General features: G+C 39.7%; 1 protein-coding gene across 2 annotated transcripts; it reads right to left on the bottom strand.

Annotated features, from left to right (window-relative positions):
* Positions 1–385: 385 nt before the first annotated feature.
* plekhg7 (pleckstrin homology domain containing, family G (with RhoGef domain) member 7) lies at positions 386–16,143 on the bottom strand. 2 transcript variants are annotated; one of them, XM_007545531.2, is made up of 18 exons: positions 15,008–16,143; positions 13,998–14,083; positions 13,308–13,910; positions 12,657–12,679; positions 9,392–9,510; positions 8,161–8,201; positions 7,699–7,800; positions 7,150–7,299; positions 6,804–6,899; positions 5,401–5,499; positions 4,896–5,009; positions 4,358–4,532; positions 2,620–2,735; positions 2,349–2,436; positions 2,172–2,251; positions 1,909–2,062; positions 1,693–1,790; positions 386–662 (listed from the first exon to the last, which is right to left on the bottom strand). In XM_007545531.2, exons 3-18 carry the CDS (start codon positions 13,818–13,820, stop codon positions 552–554), a joined length of 2,079 nt encoding a protein of 692 aa, XP_007545593.1. In that variant the 5' UTR covers positions 13,821–13,910; positions 13,998–14,083; positions 15,008–16,143; the 3' UTR covers positions 386–551. The 2 variants fall into 2 exon arrangements, with proteins under 2 accessions (XP_007545593.1, XP_007545592.1); XM_007545530.2 differs by having other exon boundaries at positions 13,308–14,083.
* Positions 16,144–17,516: the final 1,373 nt, after the last annotated feature.

The raw sequence follows: 17,516 nt of genomic DNA, 5'->3' as shown, positions 1-17,516 counted from the left end.
CACCTGAGCTGCTAATCTCTGCAACTCCTCCAAAGTCAACATTGGTCTCTTATTTAAAGGGTTAAACAGTATTCACGGATCTTCAAATCCTTAAATATTTCATAACCTAACCTTGTAATCATTTTGATATTCAACAAATGTTATTTTGGTTTGCTTGCAAACATTTTAGTTGATCTGGAAAAAATGTCAACTTTTTTCTTCCATCATAGCCTGATTATGTATTGATGCTTCTATATCAAACTTTCATAAATTTAGTATTTGAATTTTTATTTTAAAAAGCTTCCCTTGAGTCAAATTTGGCAAAAAGAAATCTAAGAAAAAACATGTAGGGAAATACAATCTGAAAATCCTCCAGCAGAAGTGAGAAAAAAAAAAAAGAACCAAATAAATCATAAGAATTTATTGTACACTAACGCATTAGCTGCCTTGAAAGGCACACAGAATTTACAAAATAATCCTAGTGTTGGAGCAGTCATTGTGACGGACTCCTAGGGACAGTGAAGTGCACATTGATAATCGTTTCCAGTGGCTTGAAGTGCTGCTGGATGGGATCAGATCTGGGAGGACTCCAGCCACAGGGAGGAGCTCTTGACTCGCGGCTGCTGAGAGTCCAGCTTCAGCAGCGCCGCCACAGCGCCCTCTAACTTCGTCATCCATTCCCTCTGGAAAAGTTGCACAAGGAGGAGGTCAGGAGCAGAAATAACAGCAGCTATGTGTAAGAATTGAGCACAAACTCTTTGTATTATTGCTTCTGTGTGAACAAAAGGCAAAACTAAAAAAGGAAGATGCATAATTAAGTTACTGGTAATCAAGAATGTAAACAATTTACATTTTACAGACAAATGTAAATTCTTTTTAGATTTTTCATAGTAACACAAGGAACTAACTGTAAAAATAAAAATCTGAAAAGTGTGGCATGCATTTGTATCCAGCCCAAAAAAATGTTCATAAAAAGGTCCATGAAGCTAATTGGAAGTTCCACTTGCTCTGGTCGAGTGAGAGCAAAATATACATTTTTAATCTACATGCAGTATGGGTTGCACAGTGAGCCCGTTGTCAAAAAGAAGACCTGTGGTTTGAATCATCACTCTCCATCCAATTTGAATGAGCTCAAGCTGGATGAAAAGCTGGCAGAACCGGGGTCTAACCACTGACTCCTAGACCGGTACCAGAAATGTGTAGTTACTTAAGCAGTGCAGACAAATGAATGTGTGAGTGGTTTTATTTTGAAAAACCCAGAAACATCCACGTGCTTCTTTTGATGTGCTTGAGAAACATTAGGATATGGAGTGAAAAAGAGAAGGAAGAGGATCATGTCGGCCACCATGGAGAAAATACGACTCGCCCTCCACAGGTCTGATCTGTGGCTGGAGACCCTAACCCTAAAAGACTTGCAGCTGTGTTTGCTACCAAGTGGAGTAGTGGTGCTACTCTGAAGCACAACTAAAGCTGACTCAGGGGTGAACACGAACGCATACAACAGTTTTCATATTTCCATTTGATAAAAAATAAAACGACATAAAACCTTTTACTTCACAATTATGGATTACTTTGTCTAGGTCTGTTTTGTGGTTTTCTCAGTTTTCACATTTTGTTTGCATAACATTGCCAAAACTATTGACATTTTCCTTCCAGTCTTTTACGTGCATGCCATTTGAAACTTGTCATAAGTTCAGGCTTGAACTCATCTACCTTGGCAGACTCTGACGCAGCTTGAAGGATGAACGCACCGATACACTGTTGGTACCGGTTGTGGTGCATTATGATGAAAGAATGTGGCAGCCCTGATGCTGTGAACAAAGCAGAAAGTTCTATCATCAGATACAGAAAGTAAGAGCGTGTGATGTTTTAATTGTTCAATCTTCTCTGCTAAAACATGTAGAAAAACTCTGCATCAGGTGTAGTTACTGGAGGCATTTAGCTGATCAATGTTCCTGAGCTGCAGTCGATCCAGAGAGATGGGCTGATCGAGAACCGTGAAGGTGCATCCCTCCTTCAGCAGCTGGTCCAGCTCCAGGTTCTGCTGCAGCCTCAGGTGGTTCTGCTCAGAACTGACAGACCTCTGTGCGCAAAGTCAGAGCAAAAAAATAAACGGGTACAAAGTTCAGATACATGACACTCTCCACAGAGCATCTCCCACTGGCCCAGAACAGAACAAGGTGGGTGCATACCTTCTTGCTTCTCTTTATCTTTGTGATCAGCAGGAATTCATCAAACAGGAACAGATAAACATCGATGAGCTTTGTATTCTCTAGTGATGAACCAAAGAGAGACATTCTAAGTTTCTGTACAATTTCTTTTTTTAAAAAAGGACATGAACAGTGTTGGGTTTGGCCAACGGTAGACACCTGTAAGCACCAGCTTCCCTTCGTGCAGCAGACTTCTGTGGGAGATCAGATTGTCCAGAGTGACGGCCTTCAGGAGATGTTTCAGACTCTGGAAAAGAAGCAGATCACATCAGACCTGAGCTCCTGAAAGGATCAGCAAAGCTAAAAGATAAACAACTTCAAACGTGGAATCAGATATTACTTATCACATTTTACACATAAGTGATGTTTGTGACAATCATGTGTGATGATCAAACATTAAGATGTTAAAATATATGCCAATCAAACGAACCTCTGGGATGAAGGCACGTTTGTCTCTTTCCCAAACCGGCAGCCACACCAGCGCATCTCTCAGCTGTTTCACCTTCTGGTAATTATCCAGCCACTTGACCTTCCCTTCCAAATCACCTGGAAACAGAAGAGCCACAACTTAACATCTAACAAGGACGAAGATTACATTTTCAGTAAAAACAATGCTCCTTTAACAAGACTGAAATAATGTGAAATGAACTGTTTGAATGAACACCAAGAAGCACCATCAAACGTTAATGCAGCATACGAGGAGCAAAACTTCCATAACCAATAAACTTAGTTCATTCCTTAATTTAAAATAACCACAGAAACAAAACATTATGAATTTTTAAGCAAACCTCTCAATCCATTTGATTTAAGGGCAAAAGTATGCTTCAATTTGTAAAGTTTAAAATAAATTAAGGGGGAATATGGCTATAAAAGAAAGGATGCATCATCCTGAATAAATGCAACATATTAAAAACAACAGAATCCATTGTACATATTAAATAAATAAAAATGCTGTCTCTTAAATAATTTTGCAAAACAAGGTCGTATAAAACTGTAAATCACAAACTTGCAGAAATGTTGATGAGCCTGCAAGTCACAAATACACATCAGAACCCATGAATGAGATTGGAGAAATGTTTTGAATAAAACATTTCTGCCGATTTAGATTTACTGCAAAAGATAATATATAAACCAAAACTGGATTGTCTTATTTCTGGTAAGTTAAAACTAATTTTGCACATTTTTTTTTTTGTGAATTTAATGTATAAAAGTTTAGTTCAGTCACTCATTGTCAACAAATTCACACCAATATAAATAAAAAAAATATTTCTGTCAGAGCTACAATAACTGCTATAACTGCTCTAAACTCTTAAATGTTTACAGGGTGTCAAATTTTTTTGTAAATATGTTTGCACTGTTTAGAGTGAATTAAAGGATTTTACAAAAACTTGGATGGTATCGCCATTTTTACCCACACTGACAAGGAAATGCAGCATCTTTTTAATCATACCTAAGGCTCATCACTGAGACAAGATTGCTAATAAATCTTATCCAACTGTATTCATTTGTGCATGGTGATGCCAAACACGGGTGTGGCTGAATTTCGTGAGAGATTACAGATTTTATGGTAAACATTCCCCACGCCCAGAGAGGACATTGGCCGATATATTTCACCCATGACCACAAAACTCCCATCTGCTGTTCCTTTTCGTCACAGCCATTACAAAAGGTGTGCTTGCAGGAGCATGCGTCTCAGAAAAGAGGCAGTAAGCAACTCGGTATTAAGTCCATGTGGGTTTTCTGTACAAAAGAACCAAATGACATCAAAGTGAACGGCTGCTGCACATTTTCCTGTCCTGGTTGCAGAGAGAAGTGCCACAACAGGTCCGTTGGCTGCTGTCCAACACAGCCGAGTAACCTGCTCTTAAAGAAAACTGGTCTGTAACCATTCTGACACCTGCCACACATGCCATTTGTGTTCAAATAGAATTGAAAACACCTGCACAGATATGCTGATGAAACCCAAGTGAGCAACAACACTTTGATGTCTGGCGACTGAAGATGTGGCAAAAAAAGAGAAAAGATCTGATTGTTTTCTAGCAATCTAATGTACAAATCCTACAAGTGAAACAGTTTTTTTTTCAGCCAGAGACAAAGTCAAACGCTCAGAAAGGTTGATGCATATTAAAGATGAAGACATTCAGAGGAAAGGTGTACGTGCTGCTCACATATAGATGTGTCCACTTTGTCAGCTATAACCTGCAGCTCCCTACTTTCCTCCAACACCTGACATCTCTTTGCGATGTTCCTCAGCAGCAGCGGGTATCGGGTTAGCCGCTGCAGAGGCGCCACCAGCAGGTCGCGTAGCTGCAGCCTCCGGCACTGTTCGCTCCTTTCACACCACTAAGCAGAAAGCAAGGAGACAAAGAAAGGATTCATGAGAAGAAGACGGCAGAGTGGAGACAAACATCTCGTAGTAAATGAACCACTGTTTGGAACAATAGTGCAGAGAGCTAACTTTTAAGGAGGGAGATCCCTCTAGGAAGCACATTTCAACAATCAGGAAGGATAACAAGCTGCAAAAGGATGACATTCCTCATTGGTAGGACTGTGAGACACCGAACTAATTGTTTAAAAGAAGCGTTGCTGGGTGTCCTCGCTCATACTTGGCAAACACTACCTACAGTCAAAGGTACACTGCGTTCTGGCATTTGCTGACTGACACAAACAAATCAGCTTCTGCCTGAACTCAGCCGACTCCTGTACCTTTACGTATGACCCGAAGTCCTCCCTGGGCATCAGGTTGTGCAGATAAAGCAGCGCTGCTGAGTAGTTGAGGCAGTACTTCTCCAGACAGTGACATATGCTCTCCTCAAAAACCTGTCAGCAGATTGAGAAGTTATATTCAATCTGATGTATGATGGGTGATCAGACTCCATGTAATTCATGGGCTTCACTGTTTATGTATTTAGTTATTGTTTTTAAAGATATTCAGAGGCACTTGCAGTTCACATCTTTCTTAGAGCATTTTTGAAAAACAGCAGTGAGAAAAAAATTGTTTTAGGATTACACATAGCACCAACCTGAATTTTAGAGTAAGACAAACTAAAGCAGCTGCATTGAAATGCAGCAGGATGTGCAAAGCCATCAGTTCTACATCTTCACACACAAACAGTGCGTGTAAAAGTCTGCTGTCACAGTGTACACACACACACACGCACACACACGCACACACACGCACACACACGCACACACACGCACACATACTCGCCTTGCTCAGCAGCTCCAGCAGGGTCGGCCCGTCCCCTTGGGTAACACTCAACAAGTTCTTGATGACACGCAAGAGTTTGTTCAGGAAACTAAAGCTGATCTGCACAGGAAAAAGAAACGGCAAGTCAGGTGTCACTGAAAGGCCAAGAGGCTAAGTTTTCAGTCTAACATGACTGGCATTTCTGGACACATTTTTAATATGATTGTTATTTTTTGGTTTGACCTTGGTCAAAGTTCAAATCAAGTACAGGAGCGAACAGACTAATCACATTTTCTAAAATGAAAACATGCACCAACCTGACAAAAATTATAAGCGCTTTTTATTTACTTACTGTTTTAATTCAACATGAAGAATCTAAACGAGAGGATCTAATCTGTTTCTGTCTGCCACATAAATATCTGATGTATACAAGTTTGAAAAACAAATATATATATATTGCTATAAATTTGACTTCGTTATTCAGTTATTTTTTCCCACATTGTTTTTCTACATACTTTTTTGATAATTATCTAACAGAGAAATCTGGACCTTAAATCCCATTTTATGATGTTATACCACCACCACCCCCCACCACCCTTTTGGGGTGCATTTCATGTCTCTTTGTGGATGTGGTCGTGTTATTTGGTGGGTTCAGATGGGAGGCGAAGTGCTGGACCTTCTGGTGAAACATAATGTGGAAAAGAATCGTGTCCCCGAACTTGAGTTTAATATAAGAATTACAATTTAGTAAAATTACCAATAAAATTGCTGGCAAAAGGAATGCTATCAACAATAATAATTATAGTTTGAATTGCGTTTTTATTTAGCCCTTCCAACACTAAAAGGACAAAAATAGTTGTACTTTTAAATTATTTTTATTTTATGGATTATTTTTATGCATTCTTGACTATAAAATATGTACAAACAGCTTTTTTTAAAGGTTCTTTTGAAGGGATCTGCAGTGTGAAGCAAGAGACAGGGTAGAGGGATCTTTACACAACACAAAGCCATTAAAATACTTTAGCCTGAAGGGTAGGTATGCAGAAAATGATTTTAAAGCTTTTGAAAACTTTTAAAACTCTCATTACACCTTGACACAGGTAACCCAAACTCAACAATAGTGGACAACCTGAAGAAGCGCCAAACGCAATTCTTATTAAGGCTGCTTATTTTTTTGGTACAGTGATCAACATTTAACACTTAAAGTAAAACAAAAAGGTTTACGAGGTAAAAACTAGGATCCAATTGTAATCCTACAGGTACTGTATCTTAAGATTTGAGATAGTCTTAAATCTACAGTCTTAAGATTTTTTCTTTCGCAGCTTTACTAAGCTACCTCTAACAATGCTCTTTTTTTCAAAATAGTTTTACATTAGAAATATAATCCAACAAGACTAATACGGCTTATTTGCATCATGTCTCACCAGGCAAAGTTCATTCAGGTTTGCAAACAGGCTCCATGAGTCAACATCCATGAGGCAGTTGTTCTGCTGCAGGTTCATGAGTGTGGCTGAAAACACCTGAAAGGAACAAAACAGGCACAAACAGAAAGAGCTAAGTGTCCAAATGTGGTTTTAAATTTCAAATCCACTATTCTGTGGGAAGGACAACCCAACAGAGGTTTCTACGTGAACCAAACACAAGAATTCAGGGAGATAATAAATAAAACACAAAGCAGCAGGAGTTGGGTTTCGTTTGGGTTTGGTCGATTTGTTTGTGGTTCTGTGTGTTTGCGTGGAGCATTGTGAGGCTTTGAATGGACAAGGTCACCTCTTTGAGAACCATGAGCTGATCCAGGAAGTAAACGCACTCGCTGGTGAAGAGTTCCCAGATGGCCTCTTGTCTCTTTCGACCCTGAGGGTCAGAGGTGACGCCCACCTGCAAGGACTGATCCTGGAGGAACTCAGCCAGAGAAAAGTCCTGAACAGACAAACGACGACAGTGAGAAACGAGGAAGCTGCGTCTCCCTCAGAGCACGTTGGCACAGAAAAAAAGCTGCATTTTCTTTGTAAGTTTCCTGCCACCATGGTGAATCAGATGCGGGTCAGTGTTTGTTTATAGACTTTTGTAGAATGGCTCTAACTGGTTGCCGCCTAGAAATTCTGGTTCTTACACAAGCTGTGTCATTTTAACTCTGCAGGATATTCCCGCTAACTGTTGTTTGGTCATTTCTAAATCATTTAGTAAACAGTGAGTTGTGCTTAAATTAGAAATCTGAAGGTCTCTGTAGCTCAAACATGTCCTGGATGAGTGCACACACTAAACCAATCTGACGATTAACATACAAAGCAAAGAAGCTTTGCTGCTGGTGGTCCTCACCTTATACTTCTGAAAGTCAGTGTTTCTCCAGTCTTGAATCTGCACCGTTGAAAGGTATTTTTCAATATCTGATACTGTGCCCACCTGCAATTTCCCTTTAGTCTGGAAGACAGAAAACAAAACTCAGACACCAAACAGACTGTATTGGAAAACAAGAGATCATTTCTGTATTTTCTGTTTAGCTCTGGTCATTATGAGCAAAAATAACACCTTCAGAAGTGAATTAAAAAGTCTGGCTCAAGTTCTACATTTCAACCCCCTGCAAAAACTGTGACCTAAAGGGGATAAAAGGAAACGCACTAATCTGCTTTGAGAAGTGGGTCAGAGAACAATGTCCAAACCAACTGACCAGTTTTGTAACAAAGTACATCCAAACAAACCACAGACCACATCACTGGCACCAGTCACACACACACACGCGCGCACACACACACACACACACCAGACAAACGGCACACCTACCGTACTGCGCCTCAAAAAGGGCCACTTTGATTTCTTTGCATCTACAAAATCAAACACAGAAACAAAGTGTGATTGTGTTGTGTGGCAACAGCCTGGACGCAGACATTAAAGACCTTCTGACAAAGCTTGCTTTGATTTGAGGACAACAGTTTAAAACAAAATACGAACTGTGACTCTGAGTCCCCAGTGCCAATTTACAGCCCCTCATTTCATAACAACACAAAGTCCTTGTGCCATTTTATACTCCTAAAGAATCAGTTTTGTTCCCATGCACACAAACCATGATCGATGTATTTAGGCATAGCCATGAAATATGAAGATTTTTTTTTTCAGTGGATTTATGAAGTTTCCAGTGTCAGTAATGGTTTGGGGTATTCTGGGGAGAACTTCCACTGAAGTTCACAGCCATCTACCAGGAAGTTTTGGAGCACTTCATGTGTCCTTCTGCTGACAAGCAATATGGTGATGGTGATTTAATTGTCTCGGTACCTTCCCACGTTGAAGATGAGAGACGCCAGACCCAACAAATATGGATGAGCAGAAAGATGCAATCAAAGCAACCTGGACTTCCATCACAACTCAGGAGAGTCACAGGCTGATTGTCTCCATGCCATGTTGCATTGATGCAGTAATTCATGGAGAAAAAGCCCCAACCAGGAACCGACCTTTCCAAAAGCCTGACACTTCTGTTTGGAATATTTTCATTGACCATTTGTAAAATGCTAATTTTCTAGAACAGTGAATTTTGCGTTCAAAATTTAAATAAAAACTTAAAATACAAATCTGTAAAATATACAAATTTCACTTTTTGAAATGAGAGACAAAAACACTAGAATGTTTTTCATGATATTACATTTTTTTACCTATACTTTCGAGATGTAATATAATTTGGCATTTGGTCATAGAGAAGTAAAGTGCTTTAAAACTAATAACACAGCAAATATGTATAGCACAGATTGCTTTTAATGAGCTCTTTGTAACCTCTTTTGCCATCAAAGAGAAAACCCAGCCAAACAAAAACTCTTAAGTCGCTTGCCTCACATTAACAGTAAACATGGGTGGGTTATGGTCAAACCTTTTGGCATCAAGAAGCAATCTGTTAAAACATTGACTCATAACAGTACAAATTTAATCAGAGGGCAGATCTCTTGGCTAAGGATCATATTGCAATCAAACAGAAAAAAAACAAAACATAAAACCGACATATAAATGAGAGAACGTGGAATTTTACCAGCGAGATTTGAATCATTGATCATGTCCGCCGCTCCGTTGGACACAAACAGGTCTCCTGGTGAGACATCGAGTCCAGGTAAACTGACCACCACCGAGCTCCGCCTCCTCTCCTGAAGCCTGAAGCAGAAACACGAGGAACTTTAGACGCTGAACAGTTTTATCCAACATCATAAGATAAAAATGAACAGTCACTGTACTAATTTGCAGTACAGTAAAGTAGTACAGTACAGGGAAACGGCTGACTCAATATCTGAGAATCTCTTCCAACAAATCTAGTCTATGTGAAACGTAAGTAGAGTCAGACTATCCAAGCAGGGGAGGGGAAATAAAATTCCCTTTGTCATTTTGTGTAGCAGAAATGCCACTGAAATACCATCCGCTTTGTGTGGAAAACCAGTCATTAATGTGAGTAGCAGATATTATGAAGGATAAGTGTTATGCGTCTGGCTCATGCACAGACAGCTGCCGATTAATGGATCACCCTGTTTGCGTGGAAGGAGACAAGCTGTCAATGTGTGCCAGTTCTAATCCTCCCAGTTTTCTTTTCATAGTTGGTAACTGAGGCATGGCTTTGGATGGAAAAACACAGGCCTGCCTTTTAGCCTGGGGACAAAGCTCACACAGCCGCTGTTCTCAAATGTTATGACTTATCCTCTGTCACTAAACATTTGGGATTACTGTTCAGGGCGAAAATGAACTTTCACGAGCTAAAATTAGCAGCTGACAAATGTGATTGTGTGGCGAAGGCAACATTAAAGATGGCAATGAAATGACTGTAGAGGTTAAGGGTGTGGGGTGACTCATCTGTCAGAAAGGATTAAATGAGGTACACCTTGAAAAACTTGATCGGTGACAATGTCAAATGACAATCATAATCAAATCATGCCTACGCCAAGGAAACAAGAGAAATTATTGAATGTGGCTGCTGTCGGTTAGCAACTAGATGGGCTGGTTTTTCCTCAAAGTACGGCTAGATGTGATGGTTTCACATAACCAGGTAGACCACGCTACACTAAAGAAGTTACTTTTTTCTCTGGCTGTATGGAGAACAGAGTAACTTAGTCCCTGCCCCAACTGTTGGCTGCACACTACTGGTCAGCTGACCAGAAAAAAAAAGAAAGAAACAAAATACACCAAACATTTTTTCTCACAAAACACTAAAAATAAAATTGCCTGTTTTTCCAGCCAAACAATTTTAGAGTGAAAACTAAAGAGCAGCACCCCTCAATCAGTGTGCAGACACATGATATGTATAAGGAGTAATATTTCTCATAATAATAACTTATGTTACATTAAGAAGTGTATTCCAAATTATGCTTAGCTTTAAGCATAAAGATAACAAAACAATAATGTTTTATTTTTGATTTGAGATCGACACAGCTGATGTACATTTCCCTTAATGCAGTTATAATAATCCAAATATTACACACTATTTAGCAGCAGCAGAAATATTCATTACTTTACTTGTTTAAATAAAAGTTGTTGCATCATGTTAAACATTTTGGTTTGAAAATGTTTATGCAAATACTATGAAGAAATAGGCTATTGTACCACACTGAAGTTTTACTTTTAATCCTAAAAAGCCAATACTATTTACGATATGCATTTCAATACTTCCATCAATAACCTGATGTATTGCATAAATGTCAGTAAATGCATTTTGCACATTATAAAACTTCTTTGATATCTACACGACTGCAAAGCCCTAACGATGATACAAAATGCAAAAATGAAAAAAGTAGCAAATGTTTTGAAAGCATTTGTTAAAAGAAACTAAATTAGGATTTTTTTAATATATATTTCAGTTTTGTTTCTTGCTACCTTCAATTCTTGTATCAGGCTGTAGGGTTTAAATATTTAACGCTCACAGGGGGAAACAAAACCTAAACAGTTTAACTAGAAAAATATTGCGGCAGAAGCAGAGTGCCCATTGTTCACCAAAAGCACATCCTCATTTCCGACATTGTTTAATGGCATTTACTGACAAACCATTTTCAAACAATTAGCTGCAGCAGAAGTAGAAGTACCAACAACAGTCTTACTTCACCTTTTGTTAATGTCACCTGTTATATTCAAAAACAAACCACCAACTTGTTCCCTTTTGCAGTGCAGAGCACCAGTATTTAGTACAGTGACTGCACTTTTTCTAACTGTACATGTGTAGTTGTACAAGCAGCTTGGGACACTGAGAGCAGCTATAAGCTGCATGGCTGCAGGGCCAACATGTACGCTTTACAGGATAAGCTAGTGTGCAGCTCAACTGAAAACGGGAGTAACCTGGTACATTATTCCTTCAGCATGCTTTTGTTAGAATGTGAAAGCCTCAACTGTTCCTTCCTTTCACTGCCCTTCCTGCTAAACTATTAAACACGACCCCACCAATCCCCAACTCCAGCTAAGTGCACGTACATCACAACAGATGGCATCAGCAGCTGAACGTGGCATGGGCTGGCTGATGGGGCGCTAAGAAATAGCCGACTGCACGTCTAAACCAGGTCAATGCTTCATCGTGATTCATTCCGTGGCATCGTCACAATGAGCCCCTGTTGCCTTGTGATCATGGAGAAAGCCTCCTCTGTACCAGCCTCTCTGCCAGCAGAGAGCACTTGCTTGTTTTGTCTCTCATATTAACGAGAGAAAATAATGATGTTCCAAAACAAAACTGCCCGAACAGACTGCGAGCAGAGCCCGGACACTGTCCCAGGCACAGTTCCAGGGTGCAATTAATGGGACAAAAGCTACCTAATTATCCAGTGTGAGGAAGAGCCTCGCCGCCCATGAGGAGGGGCGTGGGTGGTGGTAAGGGAAAACAGCTTTAATGAGGGTTTGTCTAGCCCAAATGTAACCATGGGACTCTCAAAACTTAACCTACCGTGCTTATGAAGCATTAACAAAGACGTGAAGGACAATGAATGCACAAAAGGGCTCCGGAAGCTAATGGTCCAATCGGCATCCAGAGATCAGGCCCAAAGCACTTTGATGTGATGGAGCTCGACTTTCTACTTTTTTTCCCCCTTCTTGCAAATCAATTATTTGCCACGAAGCAGCGCAGCTTTACCATTTGAACACCTGACAGCTGATAGAGACAACTACAAAACAAATGTGCACTCTGTAAAAGAGTCCAAATATTTTACTACATTCCTGATAAGCAAATATGTTCCCACACATTTGAGCCTGAATATTTTTATGCTACAGTGCTCACAGTCCCAACAGACAACATGCAAACAATGATATTCACAGCATCCAATGTACAGTGCGCCTACCTTCGATGGCACCGTTCCCTCTCCTGTAGGAAAACAGAGAAACTTTATTAGAACTGTAGGCTTTCAAAAACAGTAAACGTACAATTTCCATGCTGCACGGACACCGTAAAGACCGAGCATGCAAAGACCTCCTACTGCCAACGGCACCACTAGATCACTTTCAAAGACACCGTAATCTGAATCAGTGTTTTAAGTGGTCGCTTGGATTCAAAAGCCCTCGATATTGTGGGAGAATGTCGACACTATTGAGAATGTGCCTGCCTGGAAACCACGAGCTGATGAATAGAGCTGCCCATTATCTTTTTCCAATCGCTCACTGACCCCTCCGTTATTGGGTGACTGCTGACTGCAGTGAATGGGGGCCCCGAGGAGAGCACTTCCCAGGGCCCTCCAGGCTGTGGGCTTGGTCAGAGCTGTCAATGTGTGTAACTGCTGATTCATTTGCTGTCAAAAGCTTGCATTGTGAGTGACCGCTCCAGGAGGGCTTCTGCAAGTGAGGAATGTCTACCTATTTAATTTATTAAAGGCCATGCATGGAAATACACAGGAGAAAAGGTCTTGAGGTGTTGGACTGAGGTCTGAGGCTGGCGGAGGAAATATTACCATTTATGTTTCAGTTCAATTGAAATGGAAATCAACAAAAACACTTACCTGCACTTCTACATCAGAAAACGGAGACTCTTTCATTAGAGCAGGATGAGCACTGTTGCATTCCCAGTTTGGGGAATTGACACCGTTTTCAAAAGTCTTTGATCTACGCGATCTGGTTCTCTGTCGCCCAGAGGGTGAAACGGACTGTGGTTCCTGACAGTTCTCTCCATCAGAGGAGGTGGTTGTTGCTAAAGGTGATTTGACTCTCTGCACAGGGGACAGTGGGCTTGCAGGGCACGGCTCCTCCTGAGTGCTCTCCATGCGGCCCGATTCTCGAGTGTCAATCATAGGACGTCTGGTGCTCCTCATCCTCCTCAAGGTGGGAGACGTAGAGATGCGTCCAGGAGCCTGGCGGTCGAACTGGAACAAAGGTGCCAACTGTCCCTCAGTGTCCACCAGCGACAGGTGTCTCAGCTTGGAGTGCGTCCGTGTGAGATCTATGTGCATTATGACCGGGCTGCAGGTCTGACACTCCTTGTGCTCGAAAGACCCCGAGTCCGTTTGTGTCTCCATGTCCGACGATCCTGTTGTGACGACTTCATTCTCGGCCCATTCGTTGATGTAACTCCAGTCCAGTTTCTTCTCATTGTCCTGGTCTTTGTCCTGCAGAATAACGTGCTTCAGCGTAGACATTGTAACCTCAAAGGCATTATTACAGTGCAGCAGACATCTGAGAACGTGTAATCTTACAGCCTGATCGCTTTGGGTTCCTTTAAGGTGACGTCAGATGATAATCCTGTTGTACTCCACTTTCACACCATTTACTTCTCAGATTGCTGGAGGAAAAGCAGGATATTTCAAGTTATGTTCATTCAATCAAGACGTTTCCTGGTGATCAGAAATGGTAGATGTATCTCTCAAAAGATAAGACAATGTAATTTTGAAGAAAAATGTTCAGCCTTTGTTTACATTAGAAAGTTGAAATGTATTTATACATTTCTCAGTAATAAATAAAAGAAGAAAATCAACCCTTCTTATAGTTGCTGATCAGCTTTTTGCGCATTTACACTTATATTTTTGATCATTTTTCTTATGTAATGAGCTTAAATAGATATTTTCCTCAAACATCTTCACTGTCAGACTCAAGTCAGGACTCTTGTTGAACCACTAATGCATAAATATTACTTCTACTCATAAAAAAAATTCTAAAATTAAAAGACTACTTTGGCTCTAAATTTGCCAACCAAATAAATAATTTTGGGTTTAACATTACATTTATTTAAAATGGCAGTTTATTGAGAATTAGCAGAGAGAAAAAACTAAAAAATTTAAATATCTTCTCAATAATAAACGGGATATCTGGATCGAAAAGGCAGGTGTTGGGTTCAATGATGCTCCAGCAACGCACCTGTTACTAGAATAAATATTACTGCGTTCATTTAGTATTTAACATAATAAGAAAGCTTAGTCTTGGTCTTCAAAGACTACTACCACTTTGTTGGTCTCACAGATATGAGCCATTTCTAAACTAAAATGTTTTTGTCGCACGTCAGGTGCATTTCATTGACAAGTCAAGCTCTTAGCTCGACAATGTCCATTTGGGAACAAAAGACAGCGTTCCGAGAGCGCAAACAAGTCACAAGTTCACAGCTTTTAAGCTGCAGACAGCCGCTCTTTTACATATTACTTCTGTGAAAGTGAAACCCGCACCTGTTTCGGAAAGAGGGTAAAAAATTAATCAACAGCTCTAGTTTACTTACATCCCTACAGCTGCTGCCCCTCGACTCCGCCGCCGCGTTGACGTGTGGCCGCAGAGAGCAGCATGTGGGCCGGCCTGGTGAACGTCTGGAAAAAGTCTCGAAGATGTTTAATTCCCAGGAGAAACTAAACAATGCAAAGAACCGTCCTGTGAAAAGGTGGGAAAGGTGCGTCTGCTGCGCCCTGCTTGCCTGGGAACATCAACACTCTAACCCGGGCGTCCCTCCCTCCTTCCTCCGACACAAAGCGACGTCACAGGCCGCCTGGAACAATGAGGCTGGGCTGAATAACATGCAGTCACTTACTGCCGCTCCACTCGTGTCATGTGAGAGGAAAATTAAACACCACATGCGGCTGCGTTCTGAATAATGACAGACTATATAGATGTAATTTAGATTGCTGACAGTTTACAGTTATATCAGGGCCACAAAATCCTGAAAGTAGAGTTTTTTTTAAGAGCAACGTTCACATTTTAATTAGTCTATTCAACGTGAAACTCTATCTCCATATTCTGGGATAGAGTTGATGGACAGAATGTGTTTTCTACTAAAGAAAACAAAAGCCTACAAAAAGGCAAAACATTACGGTTTGACGGAACCAAGCTGGAACTTTTGCACCACAATTATAATCTTAATTACAAAAAGATATGTTTTGCACATAGGTAACCCAGAACATCACTAACAGAAGAGTGCACTGTTCTTACTCACGGTGAAATATGGTGACTTCTTCCTCATCAGGCTGGGATTACTTTTCAGATGAAGCAAGACACTTCTCAATACTAATAAACATGTAAACAGATCGAAACACCAGTCAGTTTTGACCCAAAGCCTACTGGTAGCTCCTAGAAAACTAAAGACGGAGGCAGATTTTGCATTTCAACATTGCAGTGACTCCAAGCATCTGCCAAAATCAATAACAGAATGTCTTTGTGAGGAGGAAATTAAAGGAAAATTGTTGACACATATTATCAATCTCAAATGTGGGATTCTGATAAACTCCAACCAAAGAAAAGCAAATGATTAAAAAGGTACATCAATAAAGTTGGATTAAGGAAGTGCACAATGATGCAGGTTATGTGTGTGTGTGTTTTTTTTTATTTTACTTTTTTTCTTCTATGAGAGGGGAAAGTGTAAAAGCCACATTGTTTGTCACACTATTTTTGGAAGACATTTTGAAATTACTTATAAAGGTACCATTCTGCAAATTTAAGTGCATAAGTATTTAAAAAAATTTTATAATGCATTTAATTTGTGTTTTACATTTTAAAAATACACAAGAGGATGTATTTAAACAGGATTTAGTGGGTGTGGTGCTACAGTTTGCTACAGTTTGCTACAGTTTTTACTCAAAGTAGAATTTAATTACTTTAGTGGTGACTAATAATCTTTATCCTACATCTGTAATCTATAAAATTGCAGCAGTTGAACACCAATAAAATAGAAGAGTGATAGGGAAGCAGTGCACTTTGTACTTCAGCTTCATTTTGAACATGAGGAGCTGTAAAGATGGCACTTACAGGAAGATGTAATCTGATCTGTGTCTCAACATTAAATCAGTTGTTATCTCTTATATGTGTTGTAAAACAATCACTTAAGTCAGTTTCCCACAAGCAGCTCTCGGAAATTAGGGAATGCTGTTTCTTTTTTTAGTTTCACATGGAAAAAATAACTGGTTTATTTTCCACATTCCTTTTTGTACATACAGACATACATGAGACAGTGGTTCACTGACAGTCCAGCTCATTGGAAACGGTGTAAAAATGTCAGTATGAGTTGTGTTTGTATTCAACACAGAGAAGCTGAAGAACTTGCTAGTGAACGCTACGGGGCGACACAGATTGTGTGTGAATGTGAACATTTTCAGGATTAGTCGGAAGCGCCCCCTGCTGGATTTAGAGGTGCGGTACACTGGAAATGACAGCTACGTGATCCATTTGTTATTTTACATCACTGTCATGAAGCAATGGGTCTTCTATTAAAATAAACTAGATCTATAAGGATACTTTTTGTTCTTTGGAATTTTTTTTCACCTGAATGAAGATTAACCAGGTGTACCTTACGTATTAAAGATAGATGTAGTGTATTCACTTTGCAAACATGTATTTGGGTCGGTTGTCTAAATACTGGCAGGGCTTGCAGGTTCAGTCAGCAAATTTAGGAACTTGTATATATATATATATATATATATATATATATATATATATATATATATATATATATATATATATATATATATATATATATATATAGTTAAGTTCTTTAAAAAAAGAAGAAATACATTTTAATGATTAAATTAAACAATAGAAACCCATAAAATATTTGCATCCATAACAGTTATTTCTTTTATTTAGACTATTTTAATAAAGCTTTAAAAAAAAACAGAATAATGCATAGTACAGATGAAACGTGATTTTTATTACAGAAATTTCAGCCGACTAAAAGAACGCCAATATGGGAACTTCATGCTCTGTCAGGATGAATTTCGGCTGTGTGCCATGGAGGTGATAATGGT

Source organism: Poecilia formosa, unplaced genomic scaffold (assembly GCF_000485575.1).
Source record: "Poecilia formosa unplaced genomic scaffold, Poecilia_formosa-5.1.2 Scaffold13, whole genome shotgun sequence".
Taxonomy (NCBI): Eukaryota; Metazoa; Chordata; class Actinopteri; order Cyprinodontiformes; family Poeciliidae; genus Poecilia; species Poecilia formosa.
This window is presented reverse-complemented; position numbering and strand designations above follow the sequence as displayed.

Bases quoted from the DNA above. Each gene is read 5' to 3' on its own strand.
- plekhg7 (XM_007545530.2), bottom strand. From the start codon at position 13,940: ATGTCTACGCTGAAGCACGTTATTCTGCAGGACAAAGACCAGGACAAT. The intron at 12,680-13,307 runs GTAAGTGTTTTT...GTTTTCCTACAG, and splicing joins TTTCTGATGTAGAAGTGCAG to GAGAGGGAACGGTGCCATCG. The intron at 2,063-2,171 runs GTATGCACCCAC...CTTTGCGCACAG, and splicing joins AGATAAAGAGAAGCAAGAAG to AGGTCTGTCAGTTCTGAGCA.